A 20,444-nucleotide genomic window follows, 5' to 3' on the forward strand; every position below is an offset into this window, starting at 1 on the left:
TTATCTGACTCCATTAATAAATAAGAATGGCACTATGATTTAGTGATGCTAATTTAGCTTTAAAGAGAGGCATGGAACAATAGAATCGAGATGAATGGTGGATAGTTTACTAACATGAGCTGATAGCTGACATTATGCGTTTGTCTAATGGTAAATCTACGATGGCTATATCGAAGAAGAGAAATTTGGAGCGGAACTTTCGGACAGTTTATAGAACGAAAATTGCAACATTTGTCCTCAAAGCTGCAACGCCATGACTTGGGGAACTTTCAAAACCTTGTGTCAGAGCTGGACACGCAAAGGAAGGCTTGTGCACAACTTGACATTGCGCGTGACACACAGAGCAGATTGTGACAATTGTTTCAGAGTTTGACAAACACTTTCAAGACCCCCCCAATGTTTAGCATTTTTAATGTGAAAAAAAGTTCTGAAGTTCTTTTATCTACCTTTGTTGAACGCACTTATTGGAAGTCGCTTTGGATAAAAGCGTCTGCTAAATGACCGTAATGTAATGTAATGTAGGTAGATCAATTTGACTTGGTCATTTTAAAAGTAGCTCCCAAGCTAAAAAAGTGTGGGCACCCCTGGTTTAACACGATTAACAAGTAATAAATAATTAAACTTATAATTTGGCTTATTTGGCTCTTTCAGTTAAAAAGGTTGTCGACCCCTGGTCTAGTCAAACAGCATTTACATATCTGCTGAAAACAGTGACCGCTGATCTCTGCACTTCATGTGTTGAACATATTGGCTACACCATAATAATATTTGTGAGATAACCATGTAACTCTGATACTGCACAAACACAAAGTCTACACAGTCCACAAATGGCCTAAAGACAGTGCCTGAATGCTGATGTGCAAACAGTAGATGTTGAAAAACTACCTAAGCACTAGGATCACACAAACAACTGATGAGTACAGTCCAAGTGTTCCAACAAGTATAAACAGCTACAAAAGCATATGAGGCATTAGAGTTCACACAAACTCACATAAAACTGCTATTGGTACATCAGCTTAGTGATATGAATTAATTAACTTACACAAATGAATTTACAACCCATACTGTGTTCTTGTGTTTGGCAAGTCTAATCGACATCGAACAATTCCAAAATTATCAGCAAAGTATCTGTCCATGATAACACATTTGTACAGCAATTGCACTGCAGCACCAGGAAAATTGCGGTTTTGGCTTTGACTGGACTTGGAATCGGTTTTTAAGGCAACCTCTTTAGTTGTGTTCAACTGAGAATCACAACTGAGTATCCGGTATGTTACATGAATGCCTCGCTCTGCGTTTTGAACATTGCATGTCTGACTAAGAGCTGTTACGCGGTCAATTTCCTCTTCAGCAGCTGTAAGTCTGTGACTCATTTCCTTGCACAGCCAATTTGTTTATGTCCTCACGTAGATCTACAATTTCAGTGAGGCCCTTTTGTGTCAGTTTTTCTAATGTGTCACCCAGTTCTACAAGCCACAAATCATGCAATGCCATGATAGTTACGTTATCTCTGTCCCTGTCCGTTATGCCCACGAAGATCTGAATATGGAATTTAGACTTTAGCCTATGCCACAGTTTCTACGGTACCGGGCTGTTAGGATATAGCGATCCTTTAAACGCTCTTATAGCCTAATGAATGCGAAGTCTCCAAATACAAATTTAAACAGACTCACCAATTCACAGATGATTAAAACACAATTTCCATACAATTTTCAGATTGCTTCTGTGGAGCATCGCGTCAGGGTCACCAACTGTAAGGATGAAAAAAACTCACACCCTATGGACAGAGAAAGTTTACTGTGTTTTATCTGACTCCATTAATAAATAAGAATGGCACTATGATTTAGTGACGCTAATTTAGCTTTAAAGAGAGGCATGGAACAATAGAAAAAAAGAAAAAAGAAAAGAAAGTTTCTTCATTATCAGACATTATAAAACAATATAAAATTTCTTATCAAAAGCAAAGCGGATAAAGATTTCATTTGGTGCAAACAAAACCAAGCCTGATTGAACATACATCTCGAGGTAAAGTTTTCATTCATTGTTTTTATATGTTTTACATGGCATAACAAGTTAAATAGTCAAAATGACTGGTGAATGAAGGTAGCAGAGCGCAGATAGAAGAGAGAGAGAGCCCTTTTCCCAATGGCCTCTTAAATACCCTTATCCTGGACATTTACATACTTTTGCCACAACCAATGACAGACTGTCACATCAGTTCTTTGGAACACCCACTGACAACAGAATGCGATGTGTGAATGTATCCACTACTTTGTCCCCTCGCCTAGAGGTCAGTGGATTGAGACAACATTCCTTCACCACTTGCATATTATACAGCCCTCCATGTGACACCAAGGTATGAGGTGTGATCTGAGAACATTGTTAGACCATGCAGCATTCCTTTCTGTGGTTAAAGCATCATCCTTGGCCTTTTATGTTGAAATTAAGATAAGATTCCTTTGCAGTCTCTGCGTAAACACTTATTAGAAAACTGGACAACAACAGACCCAAGCACAGTTACATTAAGACAGGAACACAACTAAATAATGGCTTCATTTTGAGACGTCCACAGAGGTTTAAAGCCAACAGGCCATCTTCTGTCTTGTGTACAACAATTTGAATGTCCATTTTGGTCTTAGCTTGGACGGATAACAACCCATTGACTTACATCTTGACAAAGCCCAGACTGGACACTTGCGAGCAGCGATGGGTGGCTAAACTTGCGTCTTACAGCTATGACCTTAAGTATGTCCCCGGCCCCAAAACTGTTGTTGCTGTTGCTTTGAGCAGAGAGCCGTTCATCCAGTCATGCATAAGCCACCATCTTGTCACCGAGCCATACACGTCTCTCCTGAGGAAAGTCAGTGGTGATGTCGATGACACTGTCCAGCATGCCTTCAAGTATACCACTAATCATCAGATGGTCCTGAGGTAAGGCAGAGATGCACACCCAGTGATGAAGCCTTATCTGGTGGGTCTGTCGAAGCTCATGAGACTTCAGCTGTGCTGGACGCACACTCCACGGGTGGCCTGAGTGTAGTCTTGGGGGTGAGTCCAGCTGTTCCTCCATCGTCATGTATTGACTCCCCCATTCCTCACAGCAACCACCAAGGGCACGATGGCACCATCAGCCGTGTTCTTTTCTACATCGAGAGACGTTGAAAGCCATCTAAGAGTGAAAGAGTAGATGAGCCCTGCAGTGTACATCAGTACTGGGACAAGTTGGCCATTCACGATGATGTGCTATGCAAGGTGAGGAAAGACCACAACATGAACAGAATACTTTCCCTCTTCGTGGTGCCTAACTCCCTCAAAGCGCAGGTGCTCAAGGTGATTCATGATGCAGCAGGTCACCAGGGGAAGAGCCGACCACTGTCTCTAGCGAGACTCTCTAGTATTAGTCGTGGCTGATCCCTTTTCTAAGATGGCCCATGCATTCCCATGCAGAAAACAATCTGCCAAGCAAGTAGCTCAAAGACTGTGGAATGACTTCTTCCTTGTTTACGGCTTTCCTAAGAGAATTCACACTGATCAAGGAGCAAATTTCAAAAGCAAGTTGATCAAGGAACTGTTGACTCTCTCGGATGTCCAAGTCCAAAGCCAAATGGCCTCAGATGTTATGTTTTCTCTAGTTCTGCTACAACTGTACTGAGCACAAAACAACAGGCTTTGCACCTTTTTATCTCATGTAGGGGAGGGTCCCTCGTCTCCCAGTTGACAAAGACAGACCTGCGGGAAGCGGTACAGATTGCACAGAGGCACAGTCAGAAAGAACAGTGCAGGCTGTACAACAGAAGAGTCAAGGGCTCGCCGCTTGCCGTCGGTGAAAGAGGAAAGAGGAAGGTAGCTTCTCCAGATGAAGTTGTGGCTGTGAAGTCTAACATCAATGTCTACACAAGATCAAAGACATCAACTCAGACAGAGTGAAGGTAGTTCACAGAAATCTTCTGCACCCTGTGAACTTCTTACCCATTATGGCTAAAAAAGGATTAAGTATTGTTTATTGAATGCTAGTTGTCTGTTTTGTTTTATACATGGGTGTTTTGATATACTTTAGATACAAAATGGTAACATTGGAAATTAGTATCAGAATAGATTTACTTTGGTTAAATACTTATTGTGGAGTGAATTTTGATGTTTAATCAGGCAGAAATAATGTCTCCTGTTGCAGAACAATAAAGCCATCTTCATCCCAACTGCAAGCTCGTCATTTACAAAAACACAACGCAGGCTACACAGACACATATACACACACGTGACCCATTGCAACACCCTCATCCCCTCAAGATTGACGGAAATAACATGAATTTACATTTAAATTTTACATTTATTACATTTAAAGCCTGCAGGGAACTTTTGAACTTCCTTCCTCTTGAAGCTAAGGTCACTTCAAAAAACCATAGCCATACAAAAAAAAACTCGTAAAAAATTAAATCAACTTTGTAAACAAAATGTCTAGACGGATTAAACGTATATTACTGTGAACACCACAGTGAGGACAATAAAAGTGTGGCCTGAGGGGACGCACTGTGTTGCAGGACCGGTTCGGACACACACCTCCGACGGTTGCGGCTAGGCATTCAAGTCGACAGTGACTACAAGCCCACCAACCACCGCATAGCCTATTGTGACATCACGAGAGGCTGGGTCCTGAAGGGGAGATATGTCCCCATCTGTTGGTGGCACAAGAGAACTGCAGGGAGGGTGGACGGCGCGCCACACCTGTTGTGCATCAGGGTGGTAACCACCAGGACGGTATAAAGAGTGTGTGTGGGTGCAGTGTGGGGATTAAAAGCATTTCTGTAAGTTAAAACCTTCGTTATTTGCATTTTTGGACATCCTCTCACTGCCTGAACCTGCCATCCAGAAGAAAAACCTGTCATGATGTCACAATATGCATTTCAGATGTTTATTTCACAATATGAAAATGATGTACACCAAGAGAGAAATCTGTGAGCACTCGAGATGGAGCCGAGCCGCACATCAGCCGGCAAAGAGGCGCAGGTTTGCCACCCCAGCTTTAACCAGACTATCAATTCTGCTGTACATGCTAGTAATGAAGCCGACCTTCATTACAAAACCCCATCGCCCATCCTCTCACTGCACTTTTTATGTTCATTCATTGTACTTTCTTTTTTTACTGCACATACTGTAAAACATGTAAAATCATTCTTTGCACTACTGTATATACTCTGTACTCCTACAGAGTAGTACTGTAAATACCCCTCGGAATCATATATTTAATCTATGTAACATAGTATTTAATTATCGCTTATGCACTGAGTAGAGGCTATCTGCATCGTGTTGCTTGTACCCGTGACATGCAATGACAATAAAGTTGAATCTAATCTGATCTAAAAAAAAATGTATGTAAGAAAAAATATCAACCTGCATTATATCAACCTGCCCATTGTCTTTATTGTTTAATCTTCACTTGGGACACATCTGGGAGTGCGGCAGGTTTGTTCTGTGTCTTCTTGGGTCCCAAGTCACAGTCTTCATCATCATCCTCATGGCAATCATCATCAGCTCCAAAGTCCAAGTCCTCATCATCAAAATCGTCATCACTGTCTAAGTCATCCATGTCCTTCTTCCCTCGTCCACGTGCTTTAGTTTTCGGATGGCCATCTCCTTCTTCCTCCTGCATGTCTCCTTGTGAGTTTATCCTACACAGTGACATACAGACTAGATTAGAAGTATAGTGTGGGGAATATGGTGTATTTGTGTGTGCGTGTATGTGTGCAAGCGTTTGCGCGCGCGTGTGTGTGTGTGTGTGTGTGTGTGTGTGTGTGTGTGTGTGTGTGTGTGTGTGTGTGTGTGTGTGTGTGTGTGTGTGTGTGTGTGTGTGTGTGTGTGAGCAGAGTCGGCCCTGATCTCCCTGGGGACCTAAACTAAATTCTACCTGACCTGTGAGCCCTGTAAACCATTATCACACAGTCACTCCTGCACACCCAACCACACACCTCCTTCCTTTGTGAGTGTGTGTGCACGCACGTTTGCCTGCAGATACTATAGTTTCCTTGTTAAAATACATGAAGTGTCAATATTCTGATGATACACAAAAATCAATCAGGAATTTTTAATCGCGATTAATCGCATGATTTGCTGCCATGAATTGCGATTAAATAACTAATTGTTAAAAATATTCTCAAATATTGGCCCCATCAGCCTGCAGTTTGTAGCTAGTGAGCAACGGACTTTCAAAATAATAATAATAATAAAAAAAAAAACTATGTTTAAATAATTGTCAGCATTAATTATTTACTGCGTTAACGTGATGATAACGCGTTAACTTGCCCAGCCCTAGTAGAAACGCATGAGAACTGAGGAGAAAACACCAATTAAAATGAGTACAGAATCAGTTGTAATATTCATTACTACAGGGGCAGCAGTAGCTCAGTCCATAGGGAGCTTGAGAACCAGGGGGTTGCCGGTAAGAGTCCTGTATGGACCAAAAAAGTGGACTTGCAGCGGGAGAGTTGCCAGTCAACTTTCTTGCTCCAGGGGCGCCGTATCATGGCTGCCCTGCACTGACCCCTCTGTAAAAGCATGTGTGTGTGTGAGTAAGAGAGGTGCGCAAGACACATTTCAAACAACAACAAGAGCAACATCAACAAGAGCAGGCTGCAGCGTATCATTCGCTGCGCAGAGAAGGTGATCGGCTGCAACCTGCCGTCCCTCCGGGACCTGTTTGCCTCCTGGACCCTGAGGCGGGCAGGCAAGATTGTGGCCGACCCCTCCCACCCTGGACACAATCTGTTTCTAACCCTCCCCTCTGGCAGGAGGCTTAGGTCCATCAGGACCAAAACCTCACGCGACAAATACAGCTTCTTCCCTTCCGCAGTGGGCCTCACCAACAAGGCCCGGGTCACCCACTGACCATATAATCAGAACAATTGGTTCTTGCACATTTGTACCTTGTGACTTGCACGTTTAGTTTATTTTAATTTAATTAATATGTTGAAGAATGCTGTACCAGAACAAATTCCTTGTAAGTGAAAACTTAATTGGCAATAAAGTCCCTCTGATTCTGATTTCAGAATGCCGTGCTTGCATGGTGACATGTTCTATGTGTGATTTGACCCAATAACGTCTGTTCTTTTTCTTCTGTCCAGAAGATGGCAGTGTTGCAATACAATTAACCATATGTAAATTGTCTCTAGCCTCCAGATAAAGAACAAATACAACCTTACATTTAACCTCTGAATCTGTATACACATACACACACACGCACAAACACACATACTCACGGAATAACAATGTCCTCTTTCTTCCCACACTTGCAGCAAAGCTCCAGCTCAGTGGAACACGGCTTACAGATGATGTGATACGCGTCCTTCACAGACTTTTGAGAACATTTGACACTGAAAGGGACAATACAGTTGGCACACAGGCATGGATGCAAACCCACGCACAAGTACAGGATGTTGTAATAACTCTGATTAATCGTAAGCACACCTTACTATACTTGACATTACACATAAGAGCCTCACCCAGTTCAGGATTTAGTGTCAGTTCACATCATCCATTAGTTTATATTTTCACTAACCATTTTGTGACTTTAATAACCTTTTCATACCCCTCTTAATATGAAAGGAGTCTAGTGAATAGTGAAACACTGGTGAACCTTTAACCTGTAAATGTTGATTGATTGTCATAACACTACTTGATGTGTTTTGAGGAGTGTGTGTCTGCAGTTACTCACCATTTTTTGGGCTGTGTTAGTGACTTGTATTTGCTGTACTTGACTTTCCACTCCAGTACACCTTTACAGTGTTGGCAGAGACCATCGTGGATCTTCGAATTTGCCTTCTATAAATGAAAACAGAAAGTGTTACACTTTGTGGCAATATTATCTGATATTTTCACATCACAGAGATTATGTATATAAACTGATAATACAGAGATTGCTTCATTTTCTTTTCCTGAAATTAACATTGGCATTTTCCGTCTTTTGTTTGTGTCATGTTATTTTTCTGTGCTAATACTTTGATTTTGTGTATTTTGTCTTGGGAGTGTTTCTAACTGTTGTAGTTTCAATCTCATAACTATCGCGTGAAACATCCAGATGCAGTTCAGTTGTCACATCACTGTAATAGTCAAAACTGAGGAATCGTTGCCACAAGTTGTAATTTATGTAAGTACTATAATATTCATACTTTTAAACAACAATAAATACTCACTGCACTTTTTGTAATGTGTGAACGCTCTTGTCAGCCTCATATCGCATTAAACAGACCGCATATACACACCTTTACTTGTATAGTCGCTCCATATTTGTCGTTTCTGAAGGCCGTGGTGTTTTGATGTTTCTGGCGTCGAGCTCGACATACATTACCTTTCTGAGAACTCATCTTATTTACACTTTTCAGCAGCTACACATGCCACAGGGATCCCTAAGCGCCATGCAGAACATTAACCCGGAAGTTAATCGGCAAAATGAGAAACGTCATCGAGGTCAACATTCTTAACCGTTTTTGATGTGACTAAAACTTTAACACACTACCGCGCCCATGATATAAATAGATCGCGATTAGCCAATTCTTACATTTAAAAAAAATCTGCTTAAGAAAATAGTATTATGTCGATGACGTCTTCTGTAGGACATGAGAAACGCCTATCATGGCGCTGATTGGTCTTATGCTTTTAATAGTAGTCTTCTATTGGTTCACTAAGGGATCGGTCATAACAATATATCCTCACCCTGCGGTCTGACAAGCCCCGCCCATAACGAATCTATATTCCATACGATTGGTGGAAAGCGGGAGTTACCCCTTGACCATTGGTGGATATAACTCTCAATCACCGCCTCTCCTTCCCTCCTCGCCAAAATAACAACCGGAGTGGTTTCCTGAGCCAAAGCGGTGATGTTTGGGAGGAAAGTGTCTCTGTTCCTAGCGAGTGTTTGACAAACCGGCGCGGGCATCAGCAACGACTTCAGCTCATCTTACACCATCGCCGAGATTTGACGTGTCAGCGAGTTGTATGGATCCCATTGTTTTTGAATGAATCGGCCTCGTTATCATTCAGGACCATATGCTGAGAGGAGCGCGCGGAGGAGAAACGGAACGGCAGAAGAGGAGAGGCTGACATTAGCTAACTCACGGCTCAATATTACCAGCTGAGGGTGAAAACACGGCGACATTACGGCGCGAGCAGAGGTTCAACTGGCCGAAGACCACTGTGTCAAGCTCCCGGCGTCGAGAGGAAGATAACTTATTTGGCTCGGAGCGAAGATAACACCGGGCAACGACGGCGTTAGCAAGTAGTGTTGCCGGAAAATTGAAAGTGAAATAAGACAAGCGCCCCGCCGTCACCTAGGTAAGGTTATTGATTAATATTTATTATATAAAGTAAATATATAGCATATAGACAATATACACAAAATCAATAGTGTATAGACGATATACTCAAAATCGATATATATTTACATGTATATATATTTACCGGACATACATTCACACAATGAGTGTTGTTCGCTAATTGGCCCGTCGCGATGTACAAACGCTAACTGGTGAACATTCCCTCAGTTTGTAAACTAGCCGTATACGTCTTTGATCATTTTGCATTAAAACGATGCTGGGGTCCACTTTGCTTCCTTGTCATGGAGATTGTGGATTGCACGGGCTAATATGGACAATAAACAGCCCCTGCTTTGTATTTTTCTATGTTAGCATCATGCAGGTCGAGATTAGCTAGGTTTTAACAGAAACAGATTCACTTTATGTTACCCGAATTGGAGTGAAATCGAGCCAGAACACATTGTCAGACCCTGACATAATCTTCCTCTGTTTCCTATTAGAAGGCTAGTTTGTCTGATGGTGGTGTGTGACAGATTACAAGCAGGCATTCAAAATGACTTCTGTAACTTCCAGGACATTCCAGGCAGACCACAAGATGTTGTCATCTTGAACAACCAGCTTTGGTCTCACCAAAACATTACATCACTGGGATTGTGTTCCAAAAAGCATGTTGATTGACTTTATCCATAAAAGCCAGAGCCCCTTTAAATCTGAAGATGGGCTGGAGTTAGCGAAGCCGCTCTTGACTTCCCCCCCGAGCAGCAGGGACATGTTAGAGCCAGCCTGGGGTGGGGATCAGGGTGCCACGTGAAATAAGGAAGACGTTCGCATCAATATTGTCTGAGTGGTTGTGGAGCCTGGAGGCCGATGGAGATGAAACGCTCACCAGGAGTCCAGACTGAGTCTGATCTGAGTCAAAGAGAGGCTAAACATTACATACAGGAGAGGAGAACTGATATTAAGTGTAGGTCATAAATTAATACATTCTGTTAGACATGGCTTCATGTCCCAGGCAGGGGAAATTCCTGCTGTTTCCTGCTGAGACAACATGATTGTGCTCCTGGACTTGTGTCATCTGCTCTCACTTGTGGCAATAAGTGGCCATCATTTGGTTATCGAAGCCCAAAGCTCCATGCTCCTCCTTTAACTCGTTGTCTTGGCTTGTGTCCATACTGTTAACAGCGTCCTTCTCTTTCTCTCCACAGTGCTTTGAGGATGAACCACTTATCTCTCAGTGAGCTATGTTGCCTGTTCTGCTGCCCTCCTTGTCCGAGCAAGATAGCCTCCAAGCTGGCCTTCCTGCCCCCAGAGCCCACCTACAGCCTCATGTCCGATGACAGTGGAAGCCACTGGACGCTGCATCTCTCGGAGCGAGCAGATTGGCAGTACTCGGCCCGGGAGAAGGACGCCATCGAATGTTTCATGACGCGCACCACAAGAGGCAACCGAATCGCCTGCATGTTCGTCCGCTGCTCGCCAAGTGCTCGTTACACGCTGCTTTTCTCCCACGGCAACGCGGTGGATCTGGGTCAAATGAGCAGCTTCTACATCGGCCTGGGCTCGCGGATCAACTGCAACGTCTTCTCCTACGACTACTCTGGCTACGGGGCCAGCTCTGGGAAGCCCTCAGAGAAGAACCTCTACGCTGATGTTGACGCTGCCTGGCAGGCCCTCCGCTCACGGTAAGGGGAGATGGTCACCGATGGAGAATGGAGGGGTTGATATAGGGAAAGAGTCTTATTAATAGCATCCTCTGAAAAGTAAAGTCGATTTGGATAGTAGAAAGAATGATAGTAGGCTGTATGAAGTAAAACTTGGGGACTCACCATGAGTTATTCACGCTGGAGATATGAAGGATCTGGAGCAGAAGCTGGGTGGAGGCCCGCACTTTGGTCAGGATGATGATGTCGTCGTCGTCGTAGGTTGATCATAACAGGCACGATTATGTAGGTGGCCAGCTGTAGGTGGGTGTGTGTGTGTGTGGGCTCTCTGTTGTGTGTTCTACCTCTGTTGGCAACCGTTTATCAGCCTACAGATATTTAAAGGCTGATGTTTCCTTTAATTTCACTGTATTTTCCGGCATTTTCTATACATGAAAGCCTCAGCAGTGATTTTCAAGAACACACACACACACACACACACACACACACACACACACACACACACACACACACACACACACACACACACACACACACACACACACACACTGGTAGATGTCACCGCTGCCTGTTGGCTTGAGGACAGACAGGATGTGGAAGATGAAGATGCTGATTTGTGCGAGTGGAAACAGAATACCCGTACAGACGGATACTAACCTCTGCTGTGACAGTCAGTTATTCTTCTTTACATTATTCCCATCATTGTTTATCTTAGAACATACCACGCTTGTCTCTTCTAGCATATGACCAACACTTCCCAGACACACACACACAAATAAGGAAGTCGGCAAGCTAAACAGGAAACCAATCTTAAAGGCTCAACATACAGGAAATGGGCCGCGATGGTGCAGAAGAACCTGATTTTCTTGTGGCTAGGCACTGTGCTGTTGTCGTGTCGACACGTCTTTTATGTTGATAGGTTTGTGTGTTGTCGTTTGAAATTAAGTGGGTATGATTCGCTGGCATTGGCATCACCTGATCACGAGGATCAGATTCCACACATGACAGTAAAAAACATGTCTGGAAGTGCTGCCTCTTCTTCTTATTCTGCTGCTTCCACTTCCACCTACTTAAACCAGAGAGTAAGAACTACCCGTCTGACGGTTTTCTTTCTTCTCCTGCTTTTTAATTTAGCTTGTAGTCACTCTGAGGAATCTGGCATTCCTTCACAGTCATGACCAATGGAGAGAATTAGTTTCAACAATCATTTAATCCGTGCAGCAAACAGCCTTTATCATGTTCTGCTCTGTGATTTATTGTGTGTGTGTGTGTGTGTGTGTGTGTGTGTGTGTGTGTGTGTGTGTGTGTGTGTGTGTGTGTGTGTGTGTGTGTGTGTGTGTGTGTGTGTGTGTGTGTGTGTGTGTGTGTGTGTGTGTGTGTGTGTGTGTGTGTGTGTGTGTGTGTGTGTGTGTGTGTGTGTGTGTGTGTGTGTGTGTGTGTGTGTGTGTGTGTGTGTGTGTGTGTGTCAGCTGTCTCAACCGCCGCTATGCATTTCATATTGAAATTTCTGGAGCTAAAGTTCTGATTTTGTGGCACTACAACATTTCTAGTTTCATTCAATGTTCAGCTGTAAAAGTACAAAAAATCGCTGCTTTTCTGTCTTTTGTTTAACTAAATCTGATTAGCCACAGCTTAAGTTAATGACTTGGCGTGTCCAAGTTGAAATTTCTCGGAATTTGACTGGAATTCACTGAATGGAAAACACTGCTGTTTGTGTGTGTGTGTGTGTGTGTGTGTGAGACTCTGATCAGCAAAACATGCTACACAGGTCACTGACTGAGGTGAACATGTGAGGTTGTGGTTAATCAGTTTGTTAATATTCAATCTGACCTTGGGCCTCCTAATCATCAGCTTCTTGGTTCCGGAAGATTGTAAAATGATCACGAAACTACCAAATAATGACTCGGCATATCTGTGAAGCAATCATCTTTACACACGTGCTGGACTCAGAAGTGATTGCTTGTTAGGCAGTGCAGCTCCGGGCTCGACCGGTGACATCAGTGTGGTGTGAAACGGTCATGTAGGTCTTCATACAGTACGTGTCGCAACTGTTGCATGAAGTAAGTGAGCACGACACGCCCTTCAATAACATGGCTGAAAAAACAATCCATCTCCGTGCGGGCGCTGCCTTATGTGCCCACAAAGACTAAATATTTACACGCACGTCACCTGAAGTGGCCATTTGTCTGCCGGCGCTACTGAAGGTTTCAGAGCTGCGAGCGGCGTCGTGTTGCACAGCAGAGAACGCGTCAGCCTCGTTCTCAGAGACATGGCCGCCGTGTGAACAGCCTGAGCGTGCAGTGATTATTATGATATTGATGTGTGGAGTCGACCCCTCAGGCGGTTGACCCGCCACAGACCTGTTAAACGGCCCGAGTTCTCGACGCTGTGTTAAGAATCACACGTTGCGTCAGTCTCACTGCAGGCCGGAGAGGCAATTCAGTTTCATTCAGACACCGGAGGTGTACACATGCCTGAGAGGACTTCTTTGCGGGTTGTGAAACAGTTTTTGTGCGTTTTTAGTTTTCTGTTGTATCCTCCCCTATTGCCTACTTTGTCTCAGCAGCAGAGCAGCTCCTCTGCCTCAGCTCCTCTGCCTCGTTCCAGCCAGCGTCCCACTTTCTCAGTCTAGAACCTCTTTAGTATTTCGCTCCAGCTTTGCCATTTTCTCACACACGGAGTGACGAGCACATTGAGATGCATATCAGTTTAACTGTTTGGACTCCTCCGGGGTTTATGGTGCCACAGAATCTCCAACCAGATTGTAATTGTCTATCTCTCTGCCTGACACACTTTCCCTCTGTAGTCCACGTGTGCCCTACAGATTTAGACTGAACACCCTGGCATAATAGCCGTTTACTGCTCTGTACATGCTCCTACTATAGAATCTGTATGTAGGGCAGACGGAATCTGTGTGTGTGTGATAAACTTTGGTGCAGCCCAGCCTCTTAACCTCAACGCTCAACATGAATCAACTGGACTGTTTCTCACTGTAGGCAGTGCAGAGCGGCTTTAATCAGCTGCCTGCATTGTTCGTGCGTCGCTCTTATGTCAGATCACACAGAGCTCATGAAGAAGGGGGGCTTTCCTCAGCTTGCTCGCTCTCCCTCTGTCTCTTGCTCTGCCCCTCTCTCTCTGCTTGCATTGCTATGGGCAACACTTTCTTTACGGCTTAATTTTCTTCTTTACAGCTATTCCAGATTTTCAACACGTCTTTTTTTCTGCTTCTATGGTTCTTTCTTTTCTCTCCGTTTCCTCTCTTCCACCATCAGCACATTTACTTTCTCTTAGGTATCGACACACTGTGCACCAGCTTGTTTTACTTTACTCCACAGTGATGTGACAGTGGGCAGCTAGAGGTTATGCCACTAACTGGAGGCCAACATACACGCACACACACATGGCACCAGAAAGTATAGAGCTGTGAGAGGAGAGAGCCGCTCCCTTCACCTGGGCAGGGATTCAGGAGTCACGTGGTTCTGTGGCATGAGTCAGCAGATGTACAAGTACTCACACAAACCTTTCATGGCCATACTGAAGAACACACAACCTGTCAGGTGTTTTGTCTCTTTGTTGAAGCTTCCACCACGAAGGGAGAAGCGGCCGACATCAGTGTGTGTGTGTGTGCGTGCACGCGTGTGTGTCCATGTCCACAGAGCAACGGCGTATCATTTTCTTTTCCCTCTGTGCTGGAGGCGGGCCAGCAGTCAATCCTTCTAGTCTAATATTGACTGGTCGCCTAGCAACCGATTTCCATTGAGTTTTTAGACTAAGGCCTTCCCACACTTCAGCCCAAGGGGGGGGGGAGGGGACACACACACTCACTTCCTAGTCAATGGTCTTATTGATCTCAAATCACAAACGTCGTCCTTCTCCTCTGTTGTCACACACAGAGACGTAAACCCGCCATACATATGAGCCTCATTCCTTTGCTGTTGTCGAGCCAACGGGAACAAAGACGGATGTAAACAAGGGCTGCTGTGTCTCTCAGACTGTCTGGGTGGAGTGTGAGCTCACCTGGCTGATCTGCTTAAGCCTCAACAATAAAACCACCATCGCCATCTTTTTGTCATTTTTACATCAATTGGTCCTGATTGTGTTTACATGGGGATCTAAATAGATTTGTGTTCAATGGAAGGAAACTAGTAGAAACACTCTCGGCACAATAACAATAAGATCAACCCCCCCCCCTGTCGTGCAGATGGTGTGCTAATACGTGAAACAAATGATGGTGCATATGTTCAGGATTTCCTAAAATAGATGTTGGATCATTGTGAATATTTTTGGTCCGTGGGGAAGGAGAGGTGGGTGGCCAAGAGAGGGGAGTAAAAGAAAGAATGGGTGGAAATAGAGAGAGAGAATGAGAGAGAGAGAGAGATGACGCAGTGCATAATGGATCAGATTTGTGTCAGGACAATAAATTGATTAAGGGTTTTTTTTTTGGGAGGGGGATTGTAACCATGGAGCACGACTAGCTGTGGCCCCAGCCACGTCTATTCAAGATGGAAATCAATGAAGGAAATGGCCAGTGCTGGTGTGTCCGTTGGTGGGGGTTGGGGGCCGTCTTGTGCGAGAGCTTGGTGGAGTTTAGGCACCGCACTGCTCTTAACGCAGGCGCGGCTGCACGTGCGGCCTGTAATTTTCCTCCCATTTGCATGACGCTCCCTGGACTCCAGCCAGCCAGCAAAAGGCCATAGTGTGTCTTGCATAATGGTGGCGAGGACTTGGAAAGGGACAGTGGCGTGCCTGGGTTGTCTGCGGAAGGTCACAAGTTCAAGCTTTGCACGAGTGACTCTACTTACATTTGCCCTTGAGCAGAAAAGGCCCATTACTGGATGAACTGCTCTAAATGTAGAGACGCGAGCAAGCGACGCTTATTTGGTGTGTGCGCCCTGCACAGCGCTGCGTTATGGATTGGGCGTTGTTGTGGCGAGCGTGTTTGGGAGCCTGATACGGAGGTGAAACATCGACAAGATAAAGCGCACAGTAAAATTAAACGTAATTACAGATTGAAGGTTCAACGCTGATAAGATTTTCCTTGTGGATAAACGAGTGAGAGATTAAGAAGGCAAGACGAGTGGAGATGTTTTGACTGTTGAAGTCATCGGGCCGCAGCTGGAGGCGACGCTGTGCTCTGCCGCTCGTGAAGATCATGAGGTGTAATGAATCCCTCTAATATTCAGACTTTGACGGGCCCTTTCCTCCAGCTCCCCCCGGAGGCGTTAATGTCAACCATCTGTGCGTGTGTGTGTGTATGTAAATCCACAGAATGATGCACTCATCTCTCAGATTACTCGCTGCACTCTGTCCCTCTTCCTCTTTTTGGAGAATTCATCAGTTGATGGGAAACGTGGGTCAGTTGTACCTGCAGCTGACCGCAGCATTTGCCTGTCAGCATCATCTCCTGCACAGCTTTTGACACACAGACATATCTCATTGTTTGTCAAAGCGTTATCGGCCTTGTGACTAATCCTCTTCCTACATGTGGCTTTTAAGAGCTAACATGCGCAACACAAACCCTCCTGTGCTATTTTCACCACTATTTATACTCTATAAAGGCCAGCTGACACAGCAAACTGTAAACGGTTTCTGTGTTGCTGCAACATGATGGTCCATGTCTGTGTCCTCAAGTGACGCACCTGTGTCTTATTTGCAGTAGGTCTGCATCACTAAAGGCTGTGTCTCCTAATTATTGCCCTGCCGTGTGGTTGGTGTAATTGCCCTGCGGCGGCTCTCATGTTGAGCCTGTAGTGTAACAGTCAGGGTGCTGGTGCAGAGCGTCAGGCAGGTCGACGCTGTGAGGTATCCAGCAGTGCAGTGCAGTGCAGTGCAGCAGACAGAGATGCAGTGTTCTCAGCCCGGGTCCCGGGTCTCAGCCCGTCAGCTGACTGCACGTTGGACTGGGTCACGTTCTCCATAATCGGCAGTGGAATGTTCTTTTTTTCTTTTTCCTTCCTCGGTTTCTATCCTTCTCTCATTCCAGCATCAGCGCCTCTTTCTCTGTCTTCCGTCTTCCTTTTCTTCCTTTTCTCTGTCATGAAACTCTCCACTGGTGGTCTCCTGTTCATCAGCGTGACGGCAGCTCCGGGGGGGGGGGGGGGGGGGGGTGATGTGTGGTGTGTGGTGTGTGGTGTGTGTGTGTGTGTGTGTGTGTGTGTGTGTGTGTGTCCATATAATCAGTGAGTCACTGTACCATCATGTTTAATCTGATGATGGAGTATGAGTTAGGCTCATTTAGCACACAGGTGTGTGTGTGCGCATGTGTGTTTGCTTATGGGGCAGCAGGTGGGGAAATAAAACAACAGGAGACTAATCAGTGTTGTCATTATACGTGGCCGGAAATGAGCAGCTAATCTTTCCCTTTTTAAAAGCGTAAACGATAAATCCAAAATGCTTCCACTTTCATTAATGTATCAGCAGAACTGGAGCCTCATCAACAAAGGGCCTGACTGGAGGCCTGCCATGTAAACAAAGCTGTCAGCTGAGGCCCAAATTCACCACCATGCGTCCGGTTACAGGAAGTGTAAAGATCATGTTTGTGACTGGCAAAAGCGTGATATTGTCCAATATTGTGCGTCCTCCTCTCCAGATACGGCATCCGGCCCGAGAACGTGATCGTGTACGGCCAGAGTATCGGCACCGTGCCCTCTGTGGACCTGGCCTCCCGCTACGAGAGCGCCGCCGTCATCCTCCACTCACCGCTCACCTCTGGCATGAGGGTGGCCTTCCCCGACACCAAGAAGACCTACTGCTTCGACGCCTTCCCCAAGTGAGTGTGTAATGCGCTGGCAGATGACGTGTGAGATCCAGCCAGAATGTAACACAGCTACTGAAAGGCACCACACACACACACCCCTCGACCTTACATGAGACACATGTGCATTTAAGATGCATCACTGTGAATTTGCATTATTAAAAACGACATCACTAGCTGCAGTTAATGATTCATTTCAGTAGCTCTCTCTAGTGGCCAGTAGATGAAGTGTCCCTCCTTCTTCTCGTTTTCTGTTTATTACCCAGGATTCTCTTTTCCCGTGTGTATGTGCTTTATATCTACTGTTGAATCCATACTGAAGTCTTTGCTCTGCTCTTCTCTTCATTCAAAAGCATCGACAAGATCTCCAAGGTTACGTCACCGGTGCTGGTGATCCACGGTACGGAGGACGAGGTCATCGACTTCTCGCACGGCCTGGCGCTGTACGAGCGCTGCCAGCGGCCCGTGGAGCCGCTCTGGGTGGAGGGCGCAGGGCACAATGACGTGGAGCTGTACGGGCAGTACCTGGAGAGACTCAAGCAGTTTGTAGCCCACGAGCTGGTCAATCTGTAGAGGAGCAGTGAGGGGGTGATGGGGGGAAAAGGGGTGGAGAGAGAGAAAAGGAGATGAAGGCAGTGGATTATAATAGAAGGATGGTTTATGTGCGTGGTACAAGACCTTTGTTTTGTGTAAGAGTAGGATGCGTCAAATCTGAAGTTTCCGTGTGTGCTACTGAAACTGCGGTGGCAGACGTTTCCCGGCTCATTATCGGGCACCTCACCCTGTGGAGGCAAGTTCCTGCCAGCACCCTCCACTCCACACGCTGCAGCTGTGAACATGAAATACACTCAACATCTGGAAACCTGTTTTTTTTTGTTTTCTTTTAGATATTCTTTTTTTTTTTTTTCAAATCATGTCGAAAATTGCACATTGTTGCAGTGATTGAATGAGGGAAAAAAAATCGTACACAGTAGACGGAGAGCCAACACATTGTGTGTGTGTGTGTGTGTGTGTGTGTGTGTGTGTGTGTGTGTGTGTGTGTGTGTGTGTGTGTGTGTGTGTGTGTGTGTGTGTGTGTGTGTGTGTGTGTGTGTGTGTGTGTGTGTGTGTGTGTGTGTGTGTGTGTGTGTGTGTGTGTGTGTGTGTGTGTGTGTGTGTCACAGAGTGAGTGTCACATTTTCGCTGCCTTTGAGGAGGACATGTTCCTAAGTGGAGACCTGGCCGGACAGGAGCTTCTGTGACTCGACCAGAGCAGAACTGACCCTCTGTCTGCTTGCGGGTCAGGTCCGGTTCGGTCCTACACACTGCAGCCACCATGTTCTTTGATATTGTTTATTATATTTTTTTATATTATACGTGATATTTGCACGAATCACCTGTGACTGAGAGCTGTACTCAATAAGTCTAGCTGTGCCAGTGTTGCCAAATGTTTAGTATAATATATTAGAGACACACAAACAAGTGTACTTTGTTGGAATTACATCTAGAAACATCTCCAGAGCCCCGGTGGCTATATCACATCTGTAGTTGTCTTTTTAGATTTTAAAAAGGTACTATCAGCGCTTTGATGTCACAATCCAGGAGAACATGAAGCAAGGTGATTAACTCATACTCTGCGGCTGTTCTGGCCTCACACTCTGCAGCACCACACCTCTTTCTCGTGTGTTTACCTTGAAGTATTGCTGCTGTAAGATCAGTATCACTACACTGTAGACTAACTCGAAATGCTGGACAGTTCTATGGACGAAACATCTGAACCCACGTTAAAAACAACTCTACCAAGTATTTAGACCTCAAATAACCTTCATGTAATAACTCTTATGATGTGAGGCTGTGTTTTATGTGTCACTCGGGTCTGAAGACAGATAAAGGTATGTAGTTAGGACCACAGATCTCCTGTGTACCTGGATCAGATCTTTCTAGATGTATCTTTTTTATATGATAAACATTCAGCTACTGTGGCAGCAGGTAAACTGTCAGTTCTCTTACACCACTAATGCCACTGGGGACTGAAGTGCAAACGTTAAATTAACAGGGCGGGTGTTGATTCATCTTTACATTAGGTAGTGGATTTATAGAAGACAATAATGAAGTGGAAGTTATTGAGAATCTGGACTGTGATTGTTGGTAACTATAATTGATTCTGAGTTTACTTTAGTGAATTGGAGATGAAGGTGAATGGACACCAACCCTGCTGCTCACTCAGCTCATGCACCGGGGAAATGTTTTGTGTGGCTCAGCATTTAAGGCCTCCATCAGAGATTCAATGAAAGCCTTTTTGCACAGTCTTAAATGTAGCTTATTTCTTTTTCTGCCTGTTTTTTTTCTTGTATGAATGTGTTGTATGTAGATTTGCCCTTTAATGCTGAGTGAGCAAAGCGTTAGCCAGACACTGTTGACGCCATTAACATGCTGTCAAAGCCCTGAAAAGCAAATGTCAAAGTGCTACTGCATGCCACATATGGCTACTTTCTGTTGTTGAAATGTCAATGAATTATATCCTCACAGGTATTTTTAACCCTGCGTTGGCTCGAGTCTGTGTTCGCAAACTGGGTTAAATTATGTTGATCATTAGCCAATAAACCAGTTGGTGCTACTGTAAACCTTCAGGTTTGATTTCTTAACAGGCCAAGAAGAACTGAAACTAGTTGACCAAAATCCTTCAGGATTGGTTATTGTTGGTCAGGTTATGGTCTGTTGTTATGGAAAATAATACATTTTTTTTTT

General features: G+C 44.8%; 2 protein-coding genes across 2 annotated transcripts; one reads left to right on the forward strand and one right to left on the reverse strand.

The window, feature by feature from the left end:
• Window positions 1-3,991: 3,991 nt before the first annotated feature.
• Window positions 3,992-8,445, reverse strand: cunh9orf85 (chromosome unknown C9orf85 homolog). Its single transcript, XM_076164747.1, has 4 exons — window positions 8,253-8,445; window positions 7,706-7,812; window positions 7,251-7,364; window positions 3,992-5,666 (listed from the first exon to the last, which is right to left on the reverse strand). The coding sequence occupies exons 1-4, from the start codon at window positions 8,352-8,354 to the stop codon at window positions 5,417-5,419; spliced, it is 573 nt and encodes a 190-aa protein (XP_076020862.1). The 5' UTR covers window positions 8,355-8,445; the 3' UTR covers window positions 3,992-5,416.
• A 370-nt stretch (window positions 8,446-8,815) lies between these two features.
• Window positions 8,816-20,138, forward strand: abhd17b (abhydrolase domain containing 17B, depalmitoylase). Its single transcript, XM_076164746.1, has 4 exons — window positions 8,816-9,321; window positions 10,508-10,984; window positions 17,553-17,732; window positions 18,071-20,138. The coding sequence occupies exons 2-4, from the start codon at window positions 10,518-10,520 to the stop codon at window positions 18,288-18,290; spliced, it is 867 nt and encodes a 288-aa protein (XP_076020861.1). The 5' UTR covers window positions 8,816-9,321; window positions 10,508-10,517; the 3' UTR covers window positions 18,291-20,138.
• Window positions 20,139-20,444: the final 306 nt, after the last annotated feature.

Source organism: Genypterus blacodes, unplaced genomic scaffold (assembly GCF_046128005.1).
Source record: "Genypterus blacodes isolate CSIRO-AG114 ecotype Tasmania unplaced genomic scaffold, CSIRO-AGI_Gbla_v1 ptg000138l_1, whole genome shotgun sequence".
NCBI classification, from domain to species: domain Eukaryota; kingdom Metazoa; phylum Chordata; class Actinopteri; order Ophidiiformes; family Ophidiidae; genus Genypterus; species Genypterus blacodes.